This window comes from Eretmochelys imbricata, chromosome 1, assembly GCF_965152235.1.
Source record: "Eretmochelys imbricata isolate rEreImb1 chromosome 1, rEreImb1.hap1, whole genome shotgun sequence".
Taxonomy (NCBI): domain Eukaryota; kingdom Metazoa; phylum Chordata; order Testudines; family Cheloniidae; genus Eretmochelys; species Eretmochelys imbricata.
Window position 1 is genome coordinate 99,667,036 of NC_135572.1, and position 26,646 is coordinate 99,693,681.

Below are 26,646 nucleotides of genomic sequence, written 5' to 3' on the forward strand. Positions count from 1 at the left end.
AAAATAGCTGTGTCCTTGAGACAGTCATTGGCCTCTGAGTCAACAGTGTTCATCTTGGGAAGACCTCCCTGGAATCCAACATGAAAAGAGCAACCATACAGCATTTTTGCAGCATCCTCCACAGATGCACAGTGGGCTGTCTTAGATTATGCTTGGGGCATCCTTCTTGGCACAGTGAACCATGCAACATCTGAACCTAGTAAGCTTGGCTCCAGAGGTGGTATGGAAGCCCAAAGTCAATTAGCTGTTCATACAGCATGGTGATGTGGGAGTTCCTGGTAGTGACAGTTTCTTCCTTTCTGTCAGATTCAGTGAGCTGATCTCAATCGAGAGTGTGCAGCACTGTCCAGATAGGATTTCTATTGCACAGTTGGTAGAAGAGTGCATCCCAAATATTCCTGAACAGTGTCAAGTGTGGCATTTGCTGTACCTTGGTGATCAGTCTGTTGGTTGCATTCTGATGCTGGTTGTCAGGTGGAGAAATATTGGCTAGGACTGGTAACATACACAATTTTTGTTGGCTCCAATGTGCCTGTAACAATTCTCATGTCTGTTAATTTAGTGTGTGCAGAATTTAACCAAACTGGGGCGCAGTATTCTCCAGTTGAATAGCCGAGAGTGAGCCCTAAGTTATGCAGTGTTCGCATACTAGATCTCCAGGTTGACCCTACCAGTTTACGTTTCTGCTTTTGATAATTTGAGCTACATGGGTGGGGGTGTGTGTGTGAGTGAGAGAGATGTTGGGTGACCTCTAGATACACTGGCTTTGGATCACGTGCTGACCACTGACCGTTCAAAAAGATGTTTAAGCTCAGGTTGGCTCTGAGCATGCCGTAAATGGAAGCATGTTGACATGGTCTTTGATGTACTTGGTTTTCATCTCCATGATCAAGATCAATGCCCATAAACTACCTGGAGATGGTATTTGGTGGGCTCATTGATGGGTATATTAAATAAAGTTGGTGCCAGCACCAAGCCTCCTGGGAGTCCATTCTTCTGTAATCTCCAGGTGCTGGTTTTGTGGCCCAGAGCCACCTAAAAATGTCTACCTCAGACCATCGGCTCAGTTGCAATGACAATCCATCTAGGAAGAACCCTTGACATTTTGTACAGCAAACCAGTGTCCCAGATGGTGTCATAGGCTGCTGTAAGGTAAAAAAGGACAGCTCCACTTTTCTTCTCTTGAAATCCATTCTCACTGTACATAGTGAGTGCTAGCATTTGGTCCACCTGTGCTTCCTTTCGGTTAGAATCATTCAAAAGTTGTTCTGTCATAGGCATAATTGTCTAAAGCATCATCCACTCCAGGAGTTTATAGCTACAGCTTGAGTGATATTGGATGATAGCTGGCTGCTGAAGAGTGGGCTTTACCTGGCTTTGGTAAAGTTGTCACCTTAGCTTTTTGTCGTTCTTGGGTATCATTCTCCTATATGTCATGGGACATGAGGGTGGACAGTCAGTGTTGGCTTTTCTTTCTAAGATGTTGTAGTTCTGGTGATATATTTTCAAAAGCAGCAGGCTGTCCATGTGTTCATTTATTTTAGTGCCTTTCTTATTTCTTTCCTAGAGAATGGCTGGAAGTTTTTTTGTCTTGGTCCATCTGAGGCGATTCCTTTTAGTGGTGCCACTCTTTTTGATTGACCTCTCAAATTTTATCTTTGTCTGCTTTAGTGATGTTGGTCAGTTAACTGTTTGACAAAGAACATGCAGACCTACTTAGACATGCTATATAGGCTTTTTGGCAGCCATGTGGGATGGTCTTGGAGGCAGCCTAAAAGATGGCATTGGTAACCCTTGAGTATGCTTGATCTAATTGAGATGTTATGTGATCGACTGTATATTGGTCAATGAGCTTAGTGTAATTATTCCAGTCTGCCTTTCTGTAGTTCCAACATAGCCTTGGTTTAGTAATCAGTATGGGTATGGTAACCCCTATTTGGATGAAGATGGGGCAATGCAGCTGTGGGGGGAATTTCTAAAGACCCTGAAGGTGGCTAGTAGAGGGCAGTCTGTAACTGAGGTCGGGGGAGCAGCCCTCATTCCAGCAGGTAGAGTGAAAATTTGTCTGGTTGGTTAGGGTCTTGAAAATGTAGTTAATTGAGAGAGATCCAGTTTGTAGTCTGTTCATCTTGGATCAGATTCTGTATTGCTTCAGATTGTGTGGTTGCTATTAGTCTCTGGCATAGATAGTGGGATGCTAGTGATGATACAGTAGGCCATAATTATTAGGGGGCCACCCAGCCACTTTAAAGTTGTTGAGCCTTATGATGTCATAGTAGTTAGATGTAGATGGTAGACTCCACATTGGTAAGTTGGGTCTTGCATACATGGCTCAACCATATTTTCATGAAGGCTGTAATTTGAGATTGAAACCAGATATTATAGGTAACTGGCAGTGAATGAATTAACATGGGTTTCCTAAAAGCAGATCGCATCAATGTTGTGGCAGGAGGCAATGTTTTCAAAACCAGAGTGCTTTGTGGCTCTTACGCCATCGACGTTCAAGTGTAACACCTTGAGGGAAGGGTAAAAATTTATAGCATTTCCTTGTCTTTGTCTATATCCTCGGTAATTGTGATCCAGTAGTCTGACAATGATAGACTTTTAACCACTTTTTTTATATACTGCAGTGTAATAGAAATGCATTTCCTCTTGTTTTGTTTTAATACACATTGAAAAGGGTAATGAGTGTGCTTATGTGAGTTTTTCAAAACTGCTCTCACAGATATCTTACATGATCTCTGCATGGGCTAGAATGTGCAAAATCCTTGGAAAAGAATTTCAGCAGTACCTTCCTGTTGTCATGGGGCCTTTAATGAAGACTGCATCAATTAAACCTGAAGTAGCTCTACTAGACAGTAGGTTATAACTATTACTTTATTTTGAAAAATCTTTGAACTACAAATGCTGCCAGATCTTTTATAACAATCTTTTTTCTTTCTACAACAGCCCAAGATATGGAGAATATGAGTGATGATGATGGTTGGGAATTTGTAAACCTAGGAGACCAGCAAAGTTTTGGAATTAAAACTGCAGGCCTTGAAGAAAAAGCAACTGCATGCCAGATGCTGGTAGGTAATGGGAAATCTTGGTCAGCTACTTCTTGCTAGGTTTTCTATGGAATTAAATTAATAGTTAAAAGTCAATAGTTATTAAATCTGAATCCCATATATATAAGTATTTTATTCTTGCAGTACTAAGGTGTGGTTGGGCAAACTTTTTTGTGGGCAAATAACTCATTCATCCTCAACTTACTGCTTGCATTCAAATTTTAATAGTTCTCATTTTTAGTTTCATATTGCTGCAGTTTAGGTTTCAAACTCTGCAGATGACTTAAAAATACTGAAACCTTTTTCTATTGGTCCTAAGTTCTGTTAACTTACATAAAATTAAGCCTTGGGACAAATGTAACGAGTGTCCTTTCAGATGTCAGCAAAAGGAGCCCTAGAAAAAGAATTTTCAGTTGTACGTATCATGAAGTATACACATTTAATCTAAAATATTCAGCCATTAGTGAAAAAATGTACTCTGCCATCTAGCTCTTTCCAAATATCATGGTTAAGTGGTAAGTAAATGCATTCTAACTTGGCTTTTCCATTAACTCTGACCTTACTCTGGTTGCCTACTATCCTCCTTGAACATTTCATAGTTTAAAAATTTTAGTAGTAATGCTTTTACCCTAGTGCTGATAACTGTTAAAATTACCTTTTTTGTGTTTCAGGTTTGCTATGCTAAGGAATTAAAAGAAGGATTTGTGGAGTACACAGAGCAAGTTGTAAAACTGATGGTTCCTTTGCTGAAATTCTATTTCCATGATGATATCCTTTTAATATAAAAACAATAGAAATTAACTAGCAGTTTTACTTCTGAAAAACTCAAAACTTCATCTATGCCAGTCATCTTTCCATAAATATGGAAAAAGTAAGTTCAACAGTGTTATATTCTAGTGTCAGGAAGGTGTCTGTCTACAGCAGGGGTGGGCAAACTTTTTTTTCCTGAGGGCCACATCGGGTTTCCAAAATTGTTTGGAGGGCCAGTTAGGGGAGGCTGTCTCCCCCCAGACAGCCAGGTGTGGCCTGGCCCATGCCTCCTAACCAACCCAGCCCCATCTAAACCCCACCCCCCCCCCACCACCACCACCACCGTGCTACCTAGAGCACCAGGTCAGGCCGTGGCTCTGCAACTGCGCTGCCTGGCCGTCCAGAGTGTTGCGCCGGCAGTGCTGTGTGCTGAGGCTGCGGGGGAGGGGGGACAGTAAGGCAGGGGCCGGGGCTAGCCTCCCAGGCCAGTAGCTCAGGGGCTGGGCAGGACAGTCCCGTGGGCCGGAGTTTGCCCACCTCTGGTCTATAGCAAACCTCATTTTTCAGTATTTTATAAATTGGGAGTTTAAATTTCTCCAACCTGATCCATTGCAAACAAGCTGTCAGTCCAGCAATAAATACTACTTTGACCAATTATTTAAATTCTTTGTCCATTGGCTTGGGCGTCTAGTTTCAGTATGTATGCAAATTAGTTTGAGTCTTAACTTCTTAATCTTACAGTATGCACTCGCCTCTGCATCTAGTTCATCCAACTAAAAAGCAGCACTGACTGTCCCTAAATGTGCCTGCCTCCAGCTCTTACCTGATGAAAAGCCTCCATAACATAACTCAGAGCGTGAGGAAGAAGTAAACAGGGTGGGGAAATGTCCAAAACAACGTTGAAGTATTATTTTGTTATCTGTTTACTATTCTTGCCACAATGGGCAAGGACAGTTTTTACAACCCTAATATTTAGCCTATGTTGTTGTGCTCCCAGATCATAACTTTATTCAAATTGCACCATCAGTTCCTTTGGCAAATACGGCTTTTTGGTTTTTTTAAAGAAGAATTAAATAAGTAAACGTAAAAGTTGGTTGCAGCATGAATCAAGAAGCCAAGGAAATGCATAGATAGCTTTTCAACCTTAGTTATACATTATAAATCTTTAAAACTTTTATATAGCAAGCATAACTTTTACATCAAGTCTCTTTGATTAAATGTCTGGGTAGTTATGAAAATGAGTATATTTCAGTTTGGGGTGACTGGTCATAGTTTAAGGTGGGAATTTAGTACTTTTTTGGTAGTATGTTTCCTGATGCTCACGTCAGAAAAGTACTTCAGTTTGATCTCAGTTATCCACTATTTCCTTAATAATCAAACGTGTTCGTGTGGCAGCAGCAGAATCTATGCCTCTTCTCCTTGACTGTGCTAGAGTTCGTGGGCCAGAGTATCTCACACAGATGTGGCATTTCATGTGTGATGCGCTTATCAAAGCTATAGGGACAGAACCCGATTCAGATGTACTTTCAGAAATAATGCATTCATTTGCAAAGGTGACCTTTTTTCTTCATAGAAATATTTATGCCACTATCATTATTATTGAAAACTTGTATATGTATTTTTAGTGTCAAGAAATTTAGTGCTTGCCATAAGTTTAAATTACTAGTACAGGAGATTTTTTCCGACAGTTACCTATCATTTGACTGTGTTTTTGTTAGCTTAGTTTAATGGGACTAATTTTCATAGCTAACTATTGAAAATGTCCATTGAATCTTATAAATATAGTTTGTTTCTGGATTAGGGAACAATTTTTCACTTGCATAGATAACATTTGTTTAAAACATTAATACTAAATATCAAACAAAAGTCTAGAAAAAACACTAAATTTTACTACATTTATGGATCTAACCTGTAAAATGTTAGTTCCTTAATTTTATAAGCCTAGAATTAATATGAAAGTTCTTCTTTTTTTAAAATAAATTTGCTATTTTGTCAGTGGTAATCTGAAGTATAGCTCTAGTCAATGTTTTCAACATGTTAAAATTTCACTCACTATTTGAGTAGTGTTTAATGTTAAACTTCTGTTTTGAACATAATGTATTTCACTAGTGCATTGAGGTAATGGGAGATGGATGCCTTAACAATGAACATTTTGAAGAACTTGGAGGAATATTGAAAGGAAAATTAGAAGAGCACTTTAAAAATCAAGAGTTAAGACAAGGTAAGTTAGTACCATCTTCTATGTATTAGAATAAGTTTTGTGATTTACACTAAAGATAGCTCTCTAAAGCAGAGATTCTAAACATCTCGTATTGACTGCTTGTTCAGTTATCTCCTGAGTTACCTCACCTTGAGATTCAGCAGCAGTAAGATGAAACTAGATACATTCAGATTAGAAATTAGGTGCAAACCGTAACTAGTAATTGACCTTTGAAATAGCTTACCAAAGGATGTATTCTCCATCATTTGAAATCTTTTCCAAAAAATGTTGTAGCTCAGTCAGAAGTTGATGCAGAAATCACTAGGTGAAATTCTAAGACAGTCAGACTAGGTGATCAGAATTGTCCCTTCTGACCTTAAATCAGCGACAACCTCCCAATCCTACAGCAATGACTGTTTGTTTTTGGTATCCCTTTTCCCTGCTTTTCTGATTTTTGCTTTTCCCAGACCAAGGTTGTCCTTCTCCCATGCTCCCTTACATACTCACTCCTAACTTGTTCAGTGCATTTTTCCTTACTTGCCCAATATCTCCTTTAGGCACTCTGACAGAAGGTCCTGAGTGCTTCACCCTGCAACTGTTTCTGGAGTCCTCTTTTATCCATTACTGCATTTTGTCAACTGTTCCTGTGCTTTTTGCAGGAGTGGGTCCTAGAGAAAACATCTAACCTTATAGTTTGCACTTATTCCTTTTAATTTAGTAAAAAGACAAGATGAAGACTATGATGAACAAGTTGAAGAGTCATTACAAGATGAAGTAAGTTATTTCCTTTTTTGAGTTTTAAAAAATAAATAAAAATTTAGACACTTTCAAATTCCACAGAGCAGCAGCTGTGTGGAGACAGACTTTACACCACAGTGACATGCTGCTGAATTGAAACAAACAAAACCAAATCCTTTGAGACTTGCCCATATGGATCCCCAGTATTGGAGAAGTGCATCTTTGGCATGTTTCCTCAGAAGTTTCTAGCAAGCATTGTCTATTGGTGCTACACAGTGTGCTGGAACTTGAAGATATATCCTAACTGCTGATGGAACAGGTTTAGAGCAGAGCTTTTCCATACTTATTTCCTCTTTTGAAGAGCTTTCTCTTTCTAAATAGGATTGCTTTTTAAAACTACTTTCTCAATTATTGTACCATTCCAAGTATTGTCCAAGGTGCAGCCCAGTTGCCCTGCTTTTTTATCTTTGTTCCTTTTGGGTCTGTGTGGTGTTGCTAATCCAAGCAACAGCATGACTCAAGGTCAGGGAGGCTGCAAGCCATTTGCCTCCTTCAGTGTCGTCCTATGTGTTGCTGATGACTGTTAGCTGTTATCAGTCACTGGGTGGAGACTGTAGAACCTTAAAGTACTGGGAAGGAAACTTTTTTCTGATGGAGGACGCTCCTAGGGTTTAGTCAACCAAGCCTTGTATCTAACACCCAGAACAGTTGACATTTAAAGGGCCTTTGAGTTAGACCTACTCACTGAAAATGGCTGCTTAAGGCCTGACAGAGAGGCAGTGCTGTAATTCCCAAAACTCTCCATGCTCAAAAGAGAGCATAAATGTTGGTACTAAAGTCTCTCCAGTACCAAGTCCTGGTAGGCCGGGCTAAGAGTCCTGAGTTTGTTCGTTTCTCAGTACCAAGACATTTGGTCTCTAGCGGGACAAAAGCAGAAAAAGTATATTGGTACGTATTGGAACCACAAGTTATGTATTCCAATCTACCAGATCACTTCGCTATCAGAGTAAGATTTTTCCACCTGCATTTGAAGTATTTCAATCTAACAGTTTGGCTTCTGGGTTATTTGGGCACAAGATTGGGAAATCTGGAGGAATCCAAAGATTATATTGGAAAGCAGGAAACATTCTACATGGAAAACTTATTTGATGAATGAAGTTGTGGAAAGATTCTACTTTCTTAGAAAAGAATGGACTAGAGATGGTCCTGCATACTTTCTAATTTTTGAGTATTTAATAGTCAAAACTTTCATTGAGTTCACTGTTTGTCTAGCTGCCAGTTCAGCTTTTCACCTTTTCAAAGCATGGATCATGAATCTTAATTCATCTTGTGATTACAAAGCTTGTTCTGTGTTCTCCCACCAGTGTATGAACATAGTCTTTGTTCTGTTTGTACAGTGCCTAGCACAGTAAGATCCTAGTGCATGATTGGGGCTCAGAGGTGTTACCACAGGACCAATAAATTAATCGTACTAATGCTCATAGATCCACTGTGTTGAGCCTAGGGGCACATCACAGTTTTAAAAAATGTTTCCAAAATGCACCTGTACAATGTCTACATCAAGAAATGCACAATTCCCACTTGACGCTCCACACACATTTATGTAAGCCTTAATTCCTCAATTTGTCCTCCTAGATCTGTGCCCAGTTTGAAAGCAGTCCTGCAGTGACTTCAGCGGCTAACTTCTCACTAACACACACACCACCTGGAAGGTCACAACTGCTTGTTAATTTCCAGAACTGAGGAGCCATATGGGCAGTTGTTGAAGGCGAAAAAGTGGTGACTTACCCTAGTAACAGATTTTTGGAGATTGTCCATATGGATCCACATACCTCAGCCCATTCCAACTAGTCTCTCTTTTTCGAGTTATTCGGTTAATTTAAGGAATTGAGAGTGGTTGGGGTCCATGCCCTCTCTTAAATTCTCACAAATAAACAATGGGATGCAAGTGGTCTCATTAGACAGTACTTGCTAGAAGTTTCCAAAATCATGTGCCAGGGATGCACTTCCCCCAAGAATATGGATCGACATACATGGTTATTTTGAGAAAAATAAGGTACTGTACATAATCATTCTGTGATGTATGAAGTCTGTAAGGAAATATTTTAACATTCAGCATTGCTATATTTTCATAGCTACTAAAATTCATTGGAAAGAAAATGAGAGTTACATTAACTAAGAGTTACTGCTATACGCCTTGTCATTTCAAAATATATAGAACACTGCTCTTTTTACCAAGAAAAATAACCTGACATATAAAATTGTTCTCGTGAACTTGTCATGAGAGAAATTTTGAAGAGGAATGACTTAAATAGAGTAATCTTACTAAGCGCATTAACTTCTTCTTTGAGTAGTGTCCCTGTGGGTACTCCACTTCAGGATTTGTGCTTGCCCATACACTTTTGGTCCCTGGGTCCACACCTGCATCATAGATGTCTTTGGGCTCTGGTGTATGGGTGGGACAGATCTGCTGCTGCTCCAGTTGCTTCTCAGCTGCCTGTGGCTTGAGACAGAGTAGTGCACTGTTAGCTGTAGCTAGCTAGTGACTTGCTGCTCTTATTGTTCGTTCATTTTATCATTCTTTTATATATATATTTTTTTAATTTCTGTTTATTTAATAAAGCTTTGTGCTTTTGTGGGATTCCACCTTTCCTTCTTTTATTTGCCTAATCTGGCACAATTTTATTCTCTCAGGCCTCAATCCATGGTGACAAGTAATGGGTTATGCCAGCGGTTCTCAAACTTCATTGCACCATGACCTTCTGACAACAAAAATTACTACATGACTCCAGGAGTGGGGTCTGGAGCCCGAGCCCCGCTGCCCTGGGCTGGAGGGGCAAAAGCTGAAGCCAAAGAGCTTCTACCCTGGGCAGGGGACATGTAACTTTGTCACCTGCCCAGGGCTGAAGCTCTTGGGTTTTGGCCTTGGCCTGGGCCTCAGCAAGTCTAACCAGCCCTGGTGACCTCAGTAAAATGGGTTCCTGACCCACTTTGGGGTCCTGACCCACAGTTTTAGAACCCCTGGGTTATGCCCAAGATCCCAGGCTTCAAACTCTGCCAGGCCTGCCATAGGCCTTTTCCTTGCAGTGACAGACATTCAATATGTCTCCGCTGCCTGGGAGAGACTCATGTCCCCGCCTAATGTACGATCTACTCAGGAGTTAAAGGCAGATCAAAAAAGTTGGAGATCAGACTAAAACTCCTGTTGATGGAGCATTCTCTTAGACTCTGGGATTCAAATCACCACCCTTTACATTGGATTTGGTTGGTCAGAGAGGCCTGGTGCATCACAGTTGCTATGGTAAGCAAACCCTGGGGTCGTTCAGAACCATCCAGACTTCAAAAGAAAAAAGAGCCTATTTTACACTGCGGGTAAAGAGTAAGGAAAAGTCTTGATCTGAGTCTGTCTTCATGTCCTGGCATGGGGATTGGTGTGGCTCTTACCCACTCTGGTCACGAGACTGCAGCATCAGCTGAATAGACCACACTGCATACTGGGAAGCCACCAGTAAACAATCTAGAGTGGGTCAGCACTGGACTCTGTACCTTCAAAGCAAATGGATTTTAAAGCGGAGCTGAAACTGTTGTTGATACAGTCTTATGTACCTAGATGAGATGGGAACATGGATTGCACTTCAGTACCCTCTCCTGTACCACACTGTATATTGAGTCCCAAGGGTCCTTATCTAGATTCTCTGGTGCCATCCTGGCTCCTTTTCCATGAGGACCTTCAGATCCTGGAAGAACTCCTATCGCTTTTACTGAGGGATACTGAAAGAGTCCTTGCTGGTACCAACTTACCTTCTGGAGTCAACTTACCTTCCAGTCCTGCCGTCTACCGTAACTCATCCTCTGGTACCAACATGGTCACTGGCCCCACACAAACAATTTGAGAGTACTGAGAGGGACCTGCAGCCAGTACCTATATCCTCCAATACAGTCTTGCTGCCCAGTTGAGTCTCTGCCTCCAGATGCAGTAACAAGACCCTTTCCAGACCCCAGTTCTGACTTGACAAACCGCTGGTACCAGTTCCACTTGCCCCTCCGATGGTCATTGCGGCGGGCACTTCATCTGATTCAGAGGTATCCAAGGCTCCTCCACCATCCTGTCCTAGCCTCCCTCCCTTAAGGTGCACCCCAAGGAAGAAATTACACCCAGCAACTTTGGGGTCCTGCCCTTTTTCCGTATGCCCCATGAGAGTTGGCTTATTGGAACTCAAGGGCCCCTTGTAAGAGGGCATGCCAAGAGCAACAACTGAGATCCTTAGGTCCTGCTCCATAGGAGGAACTTAGAGGAGCAAGAGCCAGCTGGAGAAGCAGAAGTACCACCTTCCCACAAATCCTCTTCCTCACTAGATGAGGCTGTTATGCCTCCCTCACCATCTTACGGTGATAGTTTCAAGGATTTTCAAGACCTTGTAAAACAAATAGCAGAGAACTTACACATTCTGTTTGAGGAGATACAGGAATATTCTACATATATCTCAGAGCGAAATCACTTTGTCCTTCAGTAATGCTCTGTTGGCCCCGCCTGTATGAGGTGACATGGTAGTTAGAATTTGCCACTCATGTATAAATGAGCTGACGCATACTATATACTGCCCAGAGGCTTGGAGAATTCGTTTTTTCACATCCTACACCTAACTCCCTGGTGGTTGAGGCCATTAACTAACAAAATAGGCCACATTGGTCCTGTTCAACACTATCTAAGGAGCTTGAAATGGCTGGACATTCTGGATCGTAAAAGCTACTCCTTGGCCTCTTAGCAATTCAGAATAGCCAATTACCAAGCCCTGATGGCAAAATATGATTTTACAAGTTATTCAAAGAGTGCATCTTTTATTGAACACCTGCTACAGGGTGAACAATTTCAAGCCCTCCTAATGGAAGATCAGACAGTCACAAAAACATTTTTTTCCAGACTTCACTCAATGCCGCCATGATGTCCTGCCTCGTTTTGACAACATAACAGAACCCACAAACCACAGCAAGGTCTTGCCTTCAATTCCTGGGCCATATGGCAACCTGTACATTTGTGATCCACTTAGCGGTGGCGTATTAGCCACTAGGCCGACGGGGTCTGTGTCCAGGAGCCCCAGCAAAAAATCCGCTGTTGGGCGGTGGAAGCCCCCACCACCCCCGACCTTGTCCGCAGCAGAAGCCCTGGGGCAGGCAGGGCAGGAGAAGCTCCAGTTCTCCCACCCTGGTCCCCCACAGATGCAGAGGGGAAGCCCCAGCACCTGGACCCCCTCTGCGGCCCCAGGACTGGAGGAGCTCTCACTTGCCGCTGTGGGCCCAGGCACAGGGACAGAACTGCTGCGTTCTTGGGGCTGCACTGCAGGGAGGAGGGTGCAGAAAGGAGCAAATGGGTTGTGGAGAGCTGCAGTGGGAGGGGGTTCACCAGGCGGAAACGTGGGTGGAACAGGCTTGGGCCCCGGGGAAGGGGCAGAATGGGTATGGGACTGAAGGTGGAAGGGGTGGGGAGGACTCCTCCTTCTCCCCCCCCCACCCCCACCACACACGCACTTGGTCTGACCCAGGAAACCTTAATCCACCTCTGCCACTTAGCAAGACTACACTCTCGGTGTATTCAAGCCTGGCTGAGAACTATCGACACCCCCCCCCCCCCCAAAAAGCCATCCATTCAAGACTGTGTCCATATCTCAGAGGTTCTTCATTCTCTAAATTGTTGAAACGATCCCCAAAAAGTATGCATGGCAGTTATGTTCTCACAGTCTCCTCCCACAAGGATAATCACTACAGATGCCTTCCTGCTGGGCTGGGTTATGCACTTCAGGACTTCACAGCTTGGCAAATGGAGCCCACAGAAGGTGATCCTGCATATCAACATATTAGAGGTCAGAGATCCATTACTCAACATCTACACCCAATCAGAATAATTCTGGATAGCAAAGCAGTAGTGTATTATATCAATCAAGAAGGAGCAAGGTTCCAGCCCTTCGGTGTTAAATCCATATCACACCACCTACAGATCTCAGCAGTTTCAGTAACAGGACTTCAGAATAGTGGCGGATTCCCTCAGCAGGCATTTCCACCTCTAACACAAGTGGGAGCTGAACAACACGGTATTCTGAAAGATGTCATACCTGGGGTCATCTGGAGATAAAACTCTTTGTATCACCATCCCACGCGATGTGCAGACGACTGTTTTGTGGGGAAAGCACAGCCCCAATTCGATGTGGGCGGTGTCAAGGTGACACTGTAGTCAGCCTTTGGCCTCATGTATTGCTATACGCTTATCCCCAAAGCCATTACTGCTCAAGGTCCTGAATAAGTTGAAACAGAAGCCATCCTTATAACATCATCATGGCCAAGATACATGTATGGTTCCCAGAGTTGGTTCATATGTCTAGACAGAGGATCCCCTTCCCCTGACAGTGGATCTTCTCACTCAGGAGTCAAGATCTATCTCCTGCCCCAACCTCTTAGTGCTTCACCTCAAGACTTGGCTATTAGATGATTCTTTGGTGTAGAACAAAACTTCTCCCTAGAGATACAAAGAGTACTTCTTAATAATAAATTTTCCTTTATAGTGGGTTTTCTATCTACAGAAGAGGAAACTTTGTCGGGCTTGGTGCAGCCTCTGAGCTATACCTTCTCTCGAATCTTGTCTGACATACTTGCAATTACCTGCTAAATTTAAAAATCACAGCATTATTGCTGAGTTCAATTTAAGTTCATGTGGCTGCCATCAGCTTTTCTCTCTCACACCCACACCCATTGAGGGATTTTTATTCTTTACCCATCCAACCACAGCGAGGTTCATTAGGGGCCTGTTCTACATTTTTCCTCTTAAGAAATCTATTCCGCCATGGGACCTCAACTTAATCCTTAATGTGCTGAGGAAACCTCCATTTGAACCTATGGGGAGCTATTTCCTCCTTTGTTTGGCCCTCCAGATTGTGTTCTTCATAGCAGCTACCTCAGCCAGGTGGGTTTGGGGAGCTGGGATACCTGATGGCTGATCCACCACACACTGTATTCTATTGCTTACTGGTGGCACTATGTCCACACTCCCACTTGCTACCATAAATTTCTTCAGGTTTCCACACTAATCAGGAGATTCACTTACTGGTATTTTATCCCAAGCCTCACTCTTTGAGGGAAATGAGCCTATATACCCTAGATGTAAGAAGAGTTCTCTCATCTTTTACCTCAACAGAGCTAAGTGCTTCAGGACTTCCCCATGGATTTTTCTCTCAGTCGCAGAACTAATGATAGGGCACCCAATCTCCACTCAAACATTGTCTGAATGGGTTTTGGGATGCTTCTTAATCTATTTATGAAGCATCATTCCCCTCCTAGAGTGATTGCCCACTCCACCAGGGATCAGCCTACCTGTGGCCTTTCTGAAAAACCTACCTATCTCAGACATCTGCAGGCCAGTCCTTCTAGTCTTCAGTGCATATGTTTTCTCAGCACTGTGCTCTCATGCCTGCTTCCAGAGCTGATGCGACTTTTGGCGATGATATTTTATGGTTTATACTGAATCCATCCCCTCTGTAATTGAGGGTACTGCTTGGGAATCTCTTGAAATGGAACACCCATACAGACACTACTTGAAGGAGAGGTAACTTGTGGTACAGAAACTGGAAATCTTTGAGATTTTTCCTATGGGAGCTCCACTATCTGCCCTCCTTCCCTTCTGCGTCAGTCTTCTCACTGGACTTTAATGATTGAGAAGGAACTGGAGCAGCTGAGGGTCTCATCCCCTTATATCCGAGCACAAGCCTATCTAGAGCATGTGCATGAACACTGGAAAAATTCCAGCCAAGAGTTCATGGGGACGACACGCATGTCCTGAAGCGGAGCCTCCTTAGTGGGGCACATCTTCAAGAACTTCAGTTACTGTACAAGGTAAGTAACCTCTCCTTATAATTCCCTTTTTACCCTTATTTCAGAGTGGTTTTAAAAATATTTTGTAAAGTAACATGGGTGAGTTAACATGCACACCAAGGTTTATTTTGGATTTCGGTTACATCATGGCAGTGCAGAAATGGCCTAAAGTTGCAATCCCCACTTTCTTGTGCAGCGCAGCTTGTCACACTGTGAGATGTGAAAATATTGTCATACTAGTAGTGTGGCCATCAGAGGCTAGATGCAGTTGGCATTTTGCTTTCTGTCTGTTGCTATGGCTATAATAGAATAGGAGTGGAGCACTGATTAAAGCAACCATACTTAGAGTAATAGAACTCCCAACAAGGAGTCAGAGGATGTTGCTAGGGCCAATTCTTCAATCCTCACATAAATCCCATTTAAGTTGGTAGGAGTTGTGTGTGAAAGTCCACAGGATTAAGCCCTTCATGTTCACTGTAATTGTGGAGGGTAAAGATGCACTATGCAGGGGGACAATAATAGAGAATAAGATGATTCAAATTGTCCAGATTGTTGTAGCAGAAGGAAGGAAGAGCTCAGAGTAGAAAACAGGCTGAAATGTCAGTGTAAAGACTGTTGAGGCATCAGGAAGCTATAGGAAAGGTCCTCATCCAAGGGCTTTGTATAGGGAAACAACCAGATTTGATTCCATGGTGCAAAGTGTCTGTCATAGTAAAGTGCTATGTATTTTTCCATTTTTGATGGTGCATTGTTCCTCTCACTACTTCTAAAACAAACCCTTCTGATGTAACATAGTTGGGAACCAAGGTGAAGTAGCTCTGTCAGCACAGACACTGGATAGTGGTATAAATCTTTCTGAATTATTTACATATCTAGTTATCAGAGTGTCTAATTTAAATTGCTTTAGTTCAAAATGCAGAAGTCTTAATATTTTGATATGGTTTCTACCTTCTGAGAGAGTGCTGATCAAAAAGGATACTTCTGATATTATTGCTATTTTTTCTTAGGATGACAGTGATGTTTATATTCTGACTAAAGTGTCAGATATCTTGCACTCAATATTCAGCAGCTACCAGGAGAAGGTGTTGCTGTGGTTTGAACAGCTACTACCACTAATTGTCAATTTAATTGTAAGTATCTTGGATTCTTTCCATTTAAATCTGAGATGTTATGGCACATGCATAAGATCTCATGCTGGTGTGGCAAATTGTTTTTAGAGCACTGAATGCCTTGTACAAAACATAGGCATGTGTTCACCCAAGAAGTTTATAGTCTAGACAAATACAATCAAACAGATTTGTCACCTGGTGCTTTATCACACAGCAGTGCATTTGTTTCTTTTTTACTAACCCTTCTGTCATAGATTATTGCTGATAGGCTTTGGAGGGGTATTTGAAATTTGAAAGAGGAAGTGCACCAGGTAGAAGGGACTTTCATGGAACAAGACCCAAAAAAGAATGCGGGGGGGGAGGGGGTATAAAACTTCTATATTCAACATACAGTCCTGATTTCATTTATTAGTCTAATTCAGTCGTCACCAACCGATCAATGGCTGTAAAGTGGTTGATCCTAGAGGATCTCCCAGTCGATCATGATCTGTGGTGGTGGAGCGTGGCTGCCGCTAAGGCAGACTCCCTACCCTGGCCCCATGCTGCTCCCAGAAGCAGCCAGTGCAGGCAGGGGGCAGGGATCTCCCTCTGTGCGCTGCTTGTGTCTGCAAGCACCGCCCCCACAGCTCTCCTGGTTGCGGGGGCAGTGCTTGCAGAGAGGGGCAGTGCGTGGACCCATGTGCCCCCCACCTCTCCTTACACGTGCACACCCCCCTCCCGCAGGGCCGCGTTGGCCCTTTCCGGGAGTGGTGTGGTGCCGGGGTAGGCAGGGAGCCTGTCTTAGCCTCGCTGTGCCCGCCACCAACCGGGAGCTAACAGAGGTAAGTGCTGCCCGGTGGGAGGCTGCACCCCAACTCCCCGAGCCCCTTCCTGAACCCCGAGCCCCCTCTCAGAGCCAGCATCCTAAGCCCCCTCCTGCACCGCAACCCCCAGCTCTGACTCCCCTCCCAGAGCCAGCATCTTGTACCCCCTCCTGCACCTCCAACACTCTGCCCCAGCCTGGAGCCCCCTCCTGCACCCAAACTTCCTCCTAGAGCTTGCCTCCCTCACCTCCTCCTGCACGCCTGCCCCAGGCTCAGCCCAGAGCCCCTTCCCACACTGCGACCCCCCCACCCTGGTGAAAGTGAGTGAGGGTTGGGGAGAGCAAGTGACGGAGAGAGGGTGGAGATGGAGTGAGTGGGGTGGTGCTTTGGGGAAAGGGAAGGGGCAGGGTAGATCCTGGGTTGCCCTTCGATTCAAAAAATGATCTTGGGCATAAAAAGGTTGGAGACCACTGGTCTAACTGCTCTCCTCAAACAGCAAAAGTTAACTTTTGATTTTGTCTTTAGTGTTGCAATCAGTGTCCTTAGAGGAACGAATTCCTCTGTAAAGATTAAATTCAGGTCAACCCATGTAGCTCTTGAAATGGAGCTTAAATTCCACAATTATAAACATTTCATTTTGATATAATCATTCATCTTTTTGTATGCATCATGGCAGTTGATTAACAGTTACATTCTGAGGTGGCTTAGAAAATTTTATTTTTTTTTTAATGTAGTGTCCACATAGGCCATGGCCAGATAGACAGTGGGGGTTATGCATTTTTGATGACATCGTAGAGCACTGCAGCCCATCCTCATTCAAATATGCTGAATACTTCCTGAGGCCAATGCTACAGTCAATATGTGACAACAGCCCAGAGGTTAGGCAAGCAGCTGCTTATGGTGTTGGAGTTATGGCACAGTTTGGTGGGGAGAGCTATCGTCCTTTTTGCACAGGTATGTATATTCATGCGTATCTTTCTATTCCTGTAAAATTAATTCCAGAGATTGTAATACTTATGCTAACCATGAGATTCTGCCAGGAAATGCCAACTCCATGTTAATGAATGATCATATTCTCATCTCTGGTAATGGAATAAAATACCAGTGAGTGTTTTGGGGAGGGTGGTGACAAGTTTTAAAAAAAAAAAAAGGGGCGGGGAGGGGAGAGGTGACCTAAGCTATCCAGATTTGTGGCCATATCCTTCCTATTCACATTTTTGTTTGCGATACACATTTGGATTGAAAAGTGTAAAAGAATGTATTCACTAAGCAACATTTTTCTCTTAAATAAGTACAAGTGTATATCCAATAAAAAGCTGACTTGTACACAATAACTGATTTTATAAAAGATGGATACAGCTACATATATCTAAAAGCAAGATTGAGTCCTTTGCTTTGTATGTCTGGAGAAATTGTACAGAAACGTGTAATAAGGAGGGGGCCTTAAATATAATTGAAGTAACCTGCACTTTCCCCATGCGTGAAGCAGAGGAATCTAACATTTGTGACTTAGAACAGTTTTAATAATTTATACTTATCACAGATGCTTTTTGCTGAATTTCTGCTCTCTAACTCTAGCTGCATTTTGAATTTAGAAGATAGTTTTTATTGGTTATGACTGAGCTACAACTGAAAGAATCTTCTTGTGCTCTTCACACCAGAGCCAGTTAAGTTAATTTCTAAGGTGCTCTAGTATGGAGAAAGTGGTGCTGGGGCTGGGGGGTTGGATAAGGGGCAGAGGGTCTTGAGGGGCGGTCAGGGGACAGGTGGGGGCGGGGTTGGATGTGTCTGGGGATTCGAGGGGTCAGTCAAGGGGCGGGAAGTAGGTGGCGGTTGGATGGGGGTGGGGCCAGGCTGTTTGGGGAGGCACAGCCTTCCCTACCCGGCCCTCCATAGCAAGTTCGATATAATGCGATTCCACCTACAAAGCGATAAGATTTTTTTTGGCTCCCCAGGACCGCATTATATCGGGGTAGAGGTGTATATTGCATATTGACTCCACTTATCAGTGGTCAATTACTGTATAATTTACATCATTGTGAATGAAACTCTCTATCCTATAGCCCTCTGGGAGAAGTAGCAATGATAAAGAAGTGCCTATAAACTGTATTCTAATTTCAAGTATTAGGAAATTGTTATAGGTGGCAGAAAGATATAATGTGAATCTGTCAGATGACCTTTGTTGTGACCCAAGAATCAGTTGGGAGTGAGTTGGGCACAGAACCTGCTCAGTCTTACTTAGGTTTCTTAGTTTTGGAATGTTCTGCCAAAGGTTCCTTTTGGCTGCCTTTAATGAATAATGCTTGCTGAAAATCAATAGTATTTCCATATCTTGGACTTTGCCAAAAAGGATCAGTTTGCGAATATGGTACAAAGAATAAAGATAAAATTTTTTTTAATCAGTCATATCACCCCTGCAGACATCTGGCTTTCCCTTCCGTTTGAGTTGGCCTAGTATATTTGAATAGATTGGCTCTTTATTTTTCTTTATCTTCACTTGATTTTATTGTATGGTTCACAAACGCTAATGGGTAAGTATTTCAAGATGTATTAAATACAATTAATTTTAAAATTAATACGTATGCTGCAACGGAAAAATCATGCTGTAACTAGGAGTAATGCAGATCGTTAGTATAAGAATCTGTGGATTCCCAAGGATTTAGTATTTTCATAGATTTTGCTATAGTCTTTAGAAATTCATGTTTTCAGCTCTTCTCTTGGCAATAAATATTTCTCTACTGTTTGGTCCAGACATTGTTCCTGTTGTGGCTTTGGAGTTGCATGTAGAGATTTGTTAGACTCCACAATGGATTGTGCAGCTGCAGCACTTGGTTTTGGTTTGGACATTTTGTGCCCAAGAGTAGACCAAGGATTGGAATCTGGGAGATCCTGATATATGCCAGGGTGGTTGCGTTATGGAGAGGAAAGACTCAAGCACTGCAAATCCAAGATGAATAGGGTAGGAGGAAAACAAGGAAAATAGGCTGTAGGGAACAAATCTAAAGGCAAACTATGAAATCAGCAACTGAAAATGATTGTAGAATGGTGAGGGGAGAAGCAAGTCCCAAAGCAAGCCAGAATGTAATTATATGCTTTTAAAATGCGCCACTGTACATAGGTCTGTGGCCCAGATAGCTCACTGAGTTTCGGGTCTAAAATCAACACATGTTGATAAATAAGGCTGCGTTTTAGTCACAGGTATTTTAGTAAAAGTCACGGACAGGTCATGGGCAGTAAACAAAAATTTATGGGCAGCCTGGCTCCTTCTGTGGGGGGGAAGGAGAGAAGAGAGGAGGGAGTGGGGGCTGGTGCTGCAGGGGAGTTGGCAGGGCCATAGGCTCCCTACCTGGCTTCTCCCCCCGCCCCCCCCCCCACTCAGCTGCTCGGCGGAGGCGTGTTCAGGTAGCTCTGCATGCTGCCTCCGCCTGCAGGCACTTCCCCTGCAGCTCCCATTGGCTGCGGTTGCCTCTGGGCGGAGGCAACCCACAGAGCTGCCTGCTCATGCCTCCACCTAGCAGCTGAGCGAAAGGGATGTCACCGTTTTTGGGGAGCCCCCCAGGTATGCCTTGCCCAGAGACTGCCTCACCCTGTCCGGTGCCCCAACCACCTCCCACACCGAAACTCTGCGGTGGGGGCCCGAGACTGCCCCAGCAGCAGCTGGTGCACCTGGAACAGGGGCTGCCTGAGCTGTCCCTGAGCCAGGCGCACCAGCTGCTGCAAAAGTCACAGTCATGGAATCCATGACCTATGTGGCAAACTTGCAGCCTTATTCATAAATGTAGTTCTGTCTTGGGGAGTCTGCGGCAGTAAATTGAAACAGTTGCACCATGAGAGAGCTGAACCTCTGCATGCACTTCACATTAGGATGTGAAATTAACATTCCACTGAACGCTTTTAAAGAAGAAGCCATGACTACTGGGTATAACTTGGTTTGAGGTGGACTTTACTGAAGAGATTTTCAAAGTGAGATAATCTTTTCTAGGTTTAGTGAATATATGCAAACAGTGCTGTTCATCCACTCTGTTAAATTAACGCCTATAAATGGTGAAAATATGGATCTCCCCAAAGAAAGTTAACTTTTTAATGTTCATTGCCAAACACTAAACCCTTTCCTGAATTTAAGATTTGCCTGTTGTCTAAAAATGCATTCATTCTCCTATGCGATAACTACTTGTAAGAACCAATGTGTCCAAAAAATTCCATTTTTATTGGTGACTGTTAGAATAAAATAGGAGAAATACACTGTGACTCTGGGAAAAGTATTGGTAGGAAACGTTAATGTCCAGGCTAAAGGCCACACACAGCTGACACTTCATGACTATTGGGTATGTCCATTAGGGATATTGATCAGAAATGAGACATAAGAGATTAAAAAGCGTCACCTCCTCTTAAATATTTGTGACCCAAATATGAACATGTGACATTTAGTATCTTCAAATATTTGAAGGCGTTAGCTAGAAAGCTGTATTTAGATCTTTATTACTATTTATACACAACTGATTGGGAGCAATATTTCTTGACTGAAGAACTGATATATTTAGAGTGGGCACAAAGCTTTAATTTAAACTGTGTAATAATGTAACAGGAACCACTAACAAACAGCAGGCTAGTCCTCGTAGTGCTAAAGGGGTTGTCCATTTAGTTTCTAAGGATTTTAAATATTTTAATCTTGTATCCATTATCCATGGATTTCACTAGCTGCTGTGTTTATAATAGGGACTGATTCCAGAAGCAAGTATGGGCACTTCTGAGAAGCAAATTGGGCGCTTCTGAGGGAGTTGTAGAAGTTTAGATATTCTAATTTAATTGCTTAAGGCGCTGTTTTTCTCTAAAACCATAGATATAAATTACCCTAGTCATAAAATTAAGACTATTTTGTTATCAGAACTCAAATGTTACTGGGAAATCTGAAGCCCAAAAAATTAACATCACACTTTTCAGATAGCCACTGTGCTCTGAAATACATATTGGGCTAGATTCTCCACTCAGTCAGAACTCTGTTCAGACACAGTGGGTGGAGGTAAGGAATCCGTTGCATCTCCCTAATTCAGTACTGCCTGGCCCTGATGTAAGTTAAAGATAGTCCTCAAACTCTGCATTTACACCAGTGGAAGGTTTGGCATAGCAGGTTTCCACTCCAGTACATGCCTCTTTAGCCTTTATTATGAATTGATAGTTCTGTGGTAAATTAGTTAGTCCAACTTCTGTTGCTACAGTTTAAAGATAAATAGGGTAGAGATTTGGAGGCTCTAGGAACACATGAAGATTGAAGACAGTAAGCGCAAACAGTTACAAATGTTGTTGTCACATACCCATTTATTCATCCTGAGAGAGTCCATGCACTGGCCAATGCCATATCCAGATTCAGTACCCAAAGACTTCATAGAGTTGGGTGGGATCTCAATGGGTGGTCATTGAGAGAGAGGTGGTTCCTGGCGTGGTCCTACCAATGAGGTCTTCCATGGGTATTCCTCCCGTTGGCGTCTTCCCACTTTTACACAACCAGGAAACCTCTTACATTGTTCTGACCACCACCTAATACCTGATGCATATGCTTTTTTCCTTATCTGTACTTTCCCACCCCATGAATGGAGGATAGATCCAACGGGATGGCCTGTTTTTCATAGTTTTAGTTTCCCCTTATTCTTACTGGCATCTATGCACATCCGTCCATAGTAACCTGCAGTCAGAGCATGACATTCCGTGGTGTTACAATCAGGTATCTCGTGGTCTTGGGCAGTTGTTTTCCATTGCAGTCTATTTCTCTGTCACATCACCTGTTGGTACATCTTTTACAGGAATATTGTAACCTTACTGGCGTAGTGTTATTCCTAGGTCACCCATTCACATCAAGCATACTTAGCCATAGGCTTAAGCTATGTAGGCCTTGCATCCCAGCTGTGCATTACTTATACCTCCTACACAATCATCGTTCCTAAATACTTGTCAGTCTTGTACTTAAATCTGTTTTACGTACATTGATTATATATGAAATAGCATATGAGTGGACCGTAACACTAAGTACAATGATAAATGGATGATAAAATTAACTAATTGGCTACACCTTTGTGCCTCCTCCATGCTTCCTCTGCTGGGACGGGAAATAGGCATGGGCACGTGGCGCAGAAGACAATTATGTTGGCTTCATTTGTGCTAGTGAAGTTCTTTTGATTGTCCCCATAGCTTCTGCTTCCAGTGTGCATACACTCCATACATGTGAACTCAGATTCTTTTTGGCTAGCAGATTGTCTGGGGCTGTGCTAGGACCCCCTTTTGAGCCCTGAGCAGCCTTACCTTTTTACTTCCTGTCTGTGAATGCCACATCTTTAGTGCAAATGATCATAAGAGCGGCCATAGTGGGTCAGACCAAAGGTCCATCTAGCCCAGGATCCTGTCTTCCAACAGTGACCAAGCAAGGTGCCCCAGAGGGAATGAACAGAACAGGTAATCATCAAGTGATCCATTCCCTGTCACCCATTTCCATCTTCTGGCAGAGGCTAGGGACACTATCCCTGACCATCCTGACTAATAGCCGTTGGATCTATCCTCCATGAACTTAACTAGTTCTTTTTTGAGCCCTTTTATAGTCTTGGCCTGCACAACATTCTCTGGCAGAGTTCCACTGACTGCATTGAGTGGAAAAAATACTTCCTTTTGTTTGTTTTAAACCTGCTGCTTATTAATTTCATTTGGTGACCCTTAGTTTTTGTATTATGAGGAGTAAATAATTTACTTTCTCCACCCCAGTCATGATTTTATAGACCTCTATCATATGCCCCCTTAGTAGTCTCTTTTCCAAACTGAAAAGTCCCAGTCTTATTAATCTCTCCTCATATGGAAGCTGTTCCATACCCCTAATCATTTTTGTTGCACTTTTCTGAACCTTTTCCAATTCCAATACATCAGTTTTGAGATGGGGCGGCCACACCTGCATGCAGTATTCAAGATATGGGCGTACCATGGATTTATAGAAAGGCAATTTGATATTTTCTGTCGTCTTATCTATCCTTAATGATTCCCAACATTCTGTTTGCTTTTTTGACTGCTACTGCACATTGAGTGGCTGTTTTCAGAGACCTATCCACAATGGCTCCAAGATCTTTCTTGAGTGGTAACAGCTAATTTAGAACCCATCATTTTATATGTGTAGTTGGGATTGTTTTCCTATGTGCATTACTTTTTATTTATCAGTATTTAAATTCATCTGCCATTTTGTTGCCCAGGGACTCAGTTTTCAGAGATCCTTTTGTAGCTCTTCTCAGTCTGCCTGGGACTTAACTATCTTGAGTAGTTTTGTATCATCTGCAAATGTTGCCACTTCACTGGTTACCCCTTTTTCCAGATCATTTATGAATGTTGCAATGGGCTGGTCTCAGTATAGACCCTGGGGGACACCATTATTTACCTCTCTCCATTCTGAAAACTGACCATTTATTCCTACCCTTTGTTTACTATCTTTTAACCAGTTACCAATCCGTGAGAGGACCTTCCCTCTTATCCCATGTCACTTACAAAATAACATTCTCTCATAGGATATGGGAAATTCAGGGCCTTATGGCTGATCTACCTTACACAGTGTTCCATAAAGATAAGGTAACTCTTTGGAAGGAACTTGGAGTGCAGCCTAAGATTTTCCAGTTTTCACTTAACTGGAAAGTGAATCAACTGATTTTTTTCTTTCCCAAGACTCACTTTGGGGGGAAGCTAAATTGGACAGTATTAAGGGTCAAGCTTTTTACACCCAAAGATTGTTTATGTAAGTATCTAACTGTTTTAGAATGTGGTAGCTAAGTTAAATCCACCCAGGCAGGTTAAAGACTGTTCCATCAGGAATTAGGCAACATCCTTAAGAAGCATTCCTATTTCAGAAATTTGCGAGATGGCTACAGGGGATCAGTCCATACTTTTATCTAGCACTGTTTCTTAGTTGATGCTTCAAGATCAGATGTCCTTTTTGGTAGAGCAATGCTACAATTTTTGTTTAAATAGAACTCCCAGACTCACCTCATAATTCTGAGGTAACTGCTTGCTAGTCACTAGAAGAGGAATCCATGTTGAAAATCACTTGGAAGTGACATTTGATGGTCTTCAATAACTGATTCTTCAAGATGTGTTGTCCAGATGGATTCCACAACTCACCCTATTTACCTGCTGCTACAGTATTCTGTACTACTGGCAATGGAACTGAGGAACTGCTCTGTTTTTGTGCTCTGGTGGGGGGCCGTGCAGGCACAGCCCCAACAGACACTGGTAGCTAAAAAGAATTTGTCATATGCTTGGGGTGCATGTACATCACAAGTGGAATTCATGTGAACGCAGTTACTAAAGATGACTGTTCATTCTTTGACTAATTGTCCCTATGAGTGCTCCAGTTCAGGATGTGCATTTGCCCAGGCGCTTTTATAGGAGATTTTGTCAGCAGCATCCATGGGTCTGCTCCTTCACCCTACATGTTCTTGTGCCCTGAAGGAAGGGTATATAGAGAAGAGTGGACCCACTGCCACTCCCGATTCCTGCTCAACTGCTTGTGGCTCAAGAGGGAGTGTTGGGTGTCCACTTAGCTATGTGGGTAACTTGCTAATTTTTCTTTGTTTGTTCTTTACTTGAGTATTTTCTTTCTCATTTATTAAGCAGAATTTGTGCTTTGGGGTGGTCCCATTTCCCCCCCCCCCCCCTAATTTGGGCCTATCATTCAACATAACTGGTTAGGAAACTCATTCACCATAGTCCTCCATCTGCAGCCTTTCCTAACCAGTTATGCCCAAGACTCCGGGCTTCAAGCACTGTCAGACCTGCCCACAGGTCTTTCTCCTGCAGCAACAGGCATTCTAGCTGCCTCTGCTGTCTTCCAAATGTAAGATCTGCACTGCTTTCAAAGGCAGATTTAAAATGAGAAGGCTGGAGTAAAACTCCTTTATAAAACATTCTTTGAGACCTGCAGGATCTGAGGTGCCACCCCATCCTTCCCCGGTACATTAGCTTCAGCTGCTCAGAGCACCTCAGTGACCATGGGGGCTTTTCAGAGTCTTCCAGACAACCAAAAAAAGACCCTATTCTCCAGAATAAAAAACAAAAGGAGGGGAAAATCACCCTTTCAAACCACATCTAAAGATGCCTCACATCCTGGTATGAGTACTTTTTCTTCTATCCCCCTGTAGTAAAGAAACCCCAGCACAGGCTCAAAAGAGTTCTCTGAGTACCAAGAAGCCAGCCAGCAAGCAAACAGGAACATCATCGGTACTGGACTCAGTGCCTGTGAAGCGCAAGAACTCCTTTAACAACTAGGTGCCCTAGTCTTCAGTACAGTCTCTGGTACCTCCCACATGCTGACTCCCGAGGAATACTATCCAGATCCATGGTACCATCTAGGTTCCTCTCCCACGAGGATGTTTGATTCTCGGAAGAGTCTGAATCCCTTCTCAGGGGTAACAGGAGGCACCCACTTATGTTCCTGGGTCAACTTACCCTTGCATGACTACTCAATCTCCAGTACTGATGCAGTCTCCAGCCATCCACAGGCTTCCTGAACCATCTCTGAGGGGGTATTGAGAAGGATTTCCCACTGGTATCAATATACCCGTCAGATCCACTGTTCTGTCTGTGAAATCTTGATGCGGTTATTGGTCCATCACTGGCTCCCAGTACCAACATGACCACTGGTACCGACACCTTGCCCTTCTGGTGGTACTTGCTCTGATTGTGAGGTATCGCTTCAGGGTTCCTCCAACTTCCAGTTCTACCTTTCCTCTTTTGGTGTATGTCCTGAGGAAGATACTCCCAGCAGGAGATACACCTGGCAGTGCTGGCAGGAACGATCTTGGAGTACTACCCCCTTTTCCTTAATCTAACCACAGTGGGCCACCTAAGGTGAGCAGTTTTAAAGGATACTCTCATGTAAGAGAGCACATTAGGAACAGCAACCACACCAACACCGGGTCCTATCCCTCAGAGGGATTCTCCAGAGGAGCAGGAGCCAGGTGCAGAAGTGGACAAACACCTCCTTCCCCCAAATCCTCCTCCTCAGTAGACACAATTATCTCCCCTTCCCACGGCCTTCCAATGCAGATGATTTCAGGGCCTTCCAGGAATTTATGAAAAGGATTGCAGAGGCGTTACAAATCCTGCTAAGAGATACAGGA

At 43.1% G+C, this 26,646-nt stretch overlaps 1 protein-coding gene across 2 annotated transcripts in view; it reads left to right on the top strand.

Annotated features, from left to right (window-relative positions):
• Positions 1-26,646, top strand: part of IPO5 (importin 5) — an 80,257-nt gene that overhangs the window by 36,602 nt on the left and 17,009 nt on the right. For both annotated transcript variants that reach the window (XM_077812819.1, XM_077812829.1), the window contains exons 16-23: positions 2,726-2,858; positions 2,950-3,071; positions 3,722-3,818; positions 5,181-5,353; positions 5,910-6,021; positions 6,719-6,774; positions 15,603-15,725; positions 17,242-17,461. In XM_077812819.1, the coding sequence (XP_077668945.1) occupies positions 2,726-2,858; positions 2,950-3,071; positions 3,722-3,818; positions 5,181-5,353; positions 5,910-6,021; positions 6,719-6,774; positions 15,603-15,725; positions 17,242-17,461 (1,036 nt within the window). The remainder of the gene's footprint in view (positions 1-2,725; positions 2,859-2,949; positions 3,072-3,721; positions 3,819-5,180; positions 5,354-5,909; positions 6,022-6,718; positions 6,775-15,602; positions 15,726-17,241; positions 17,462-26,646) is intronic.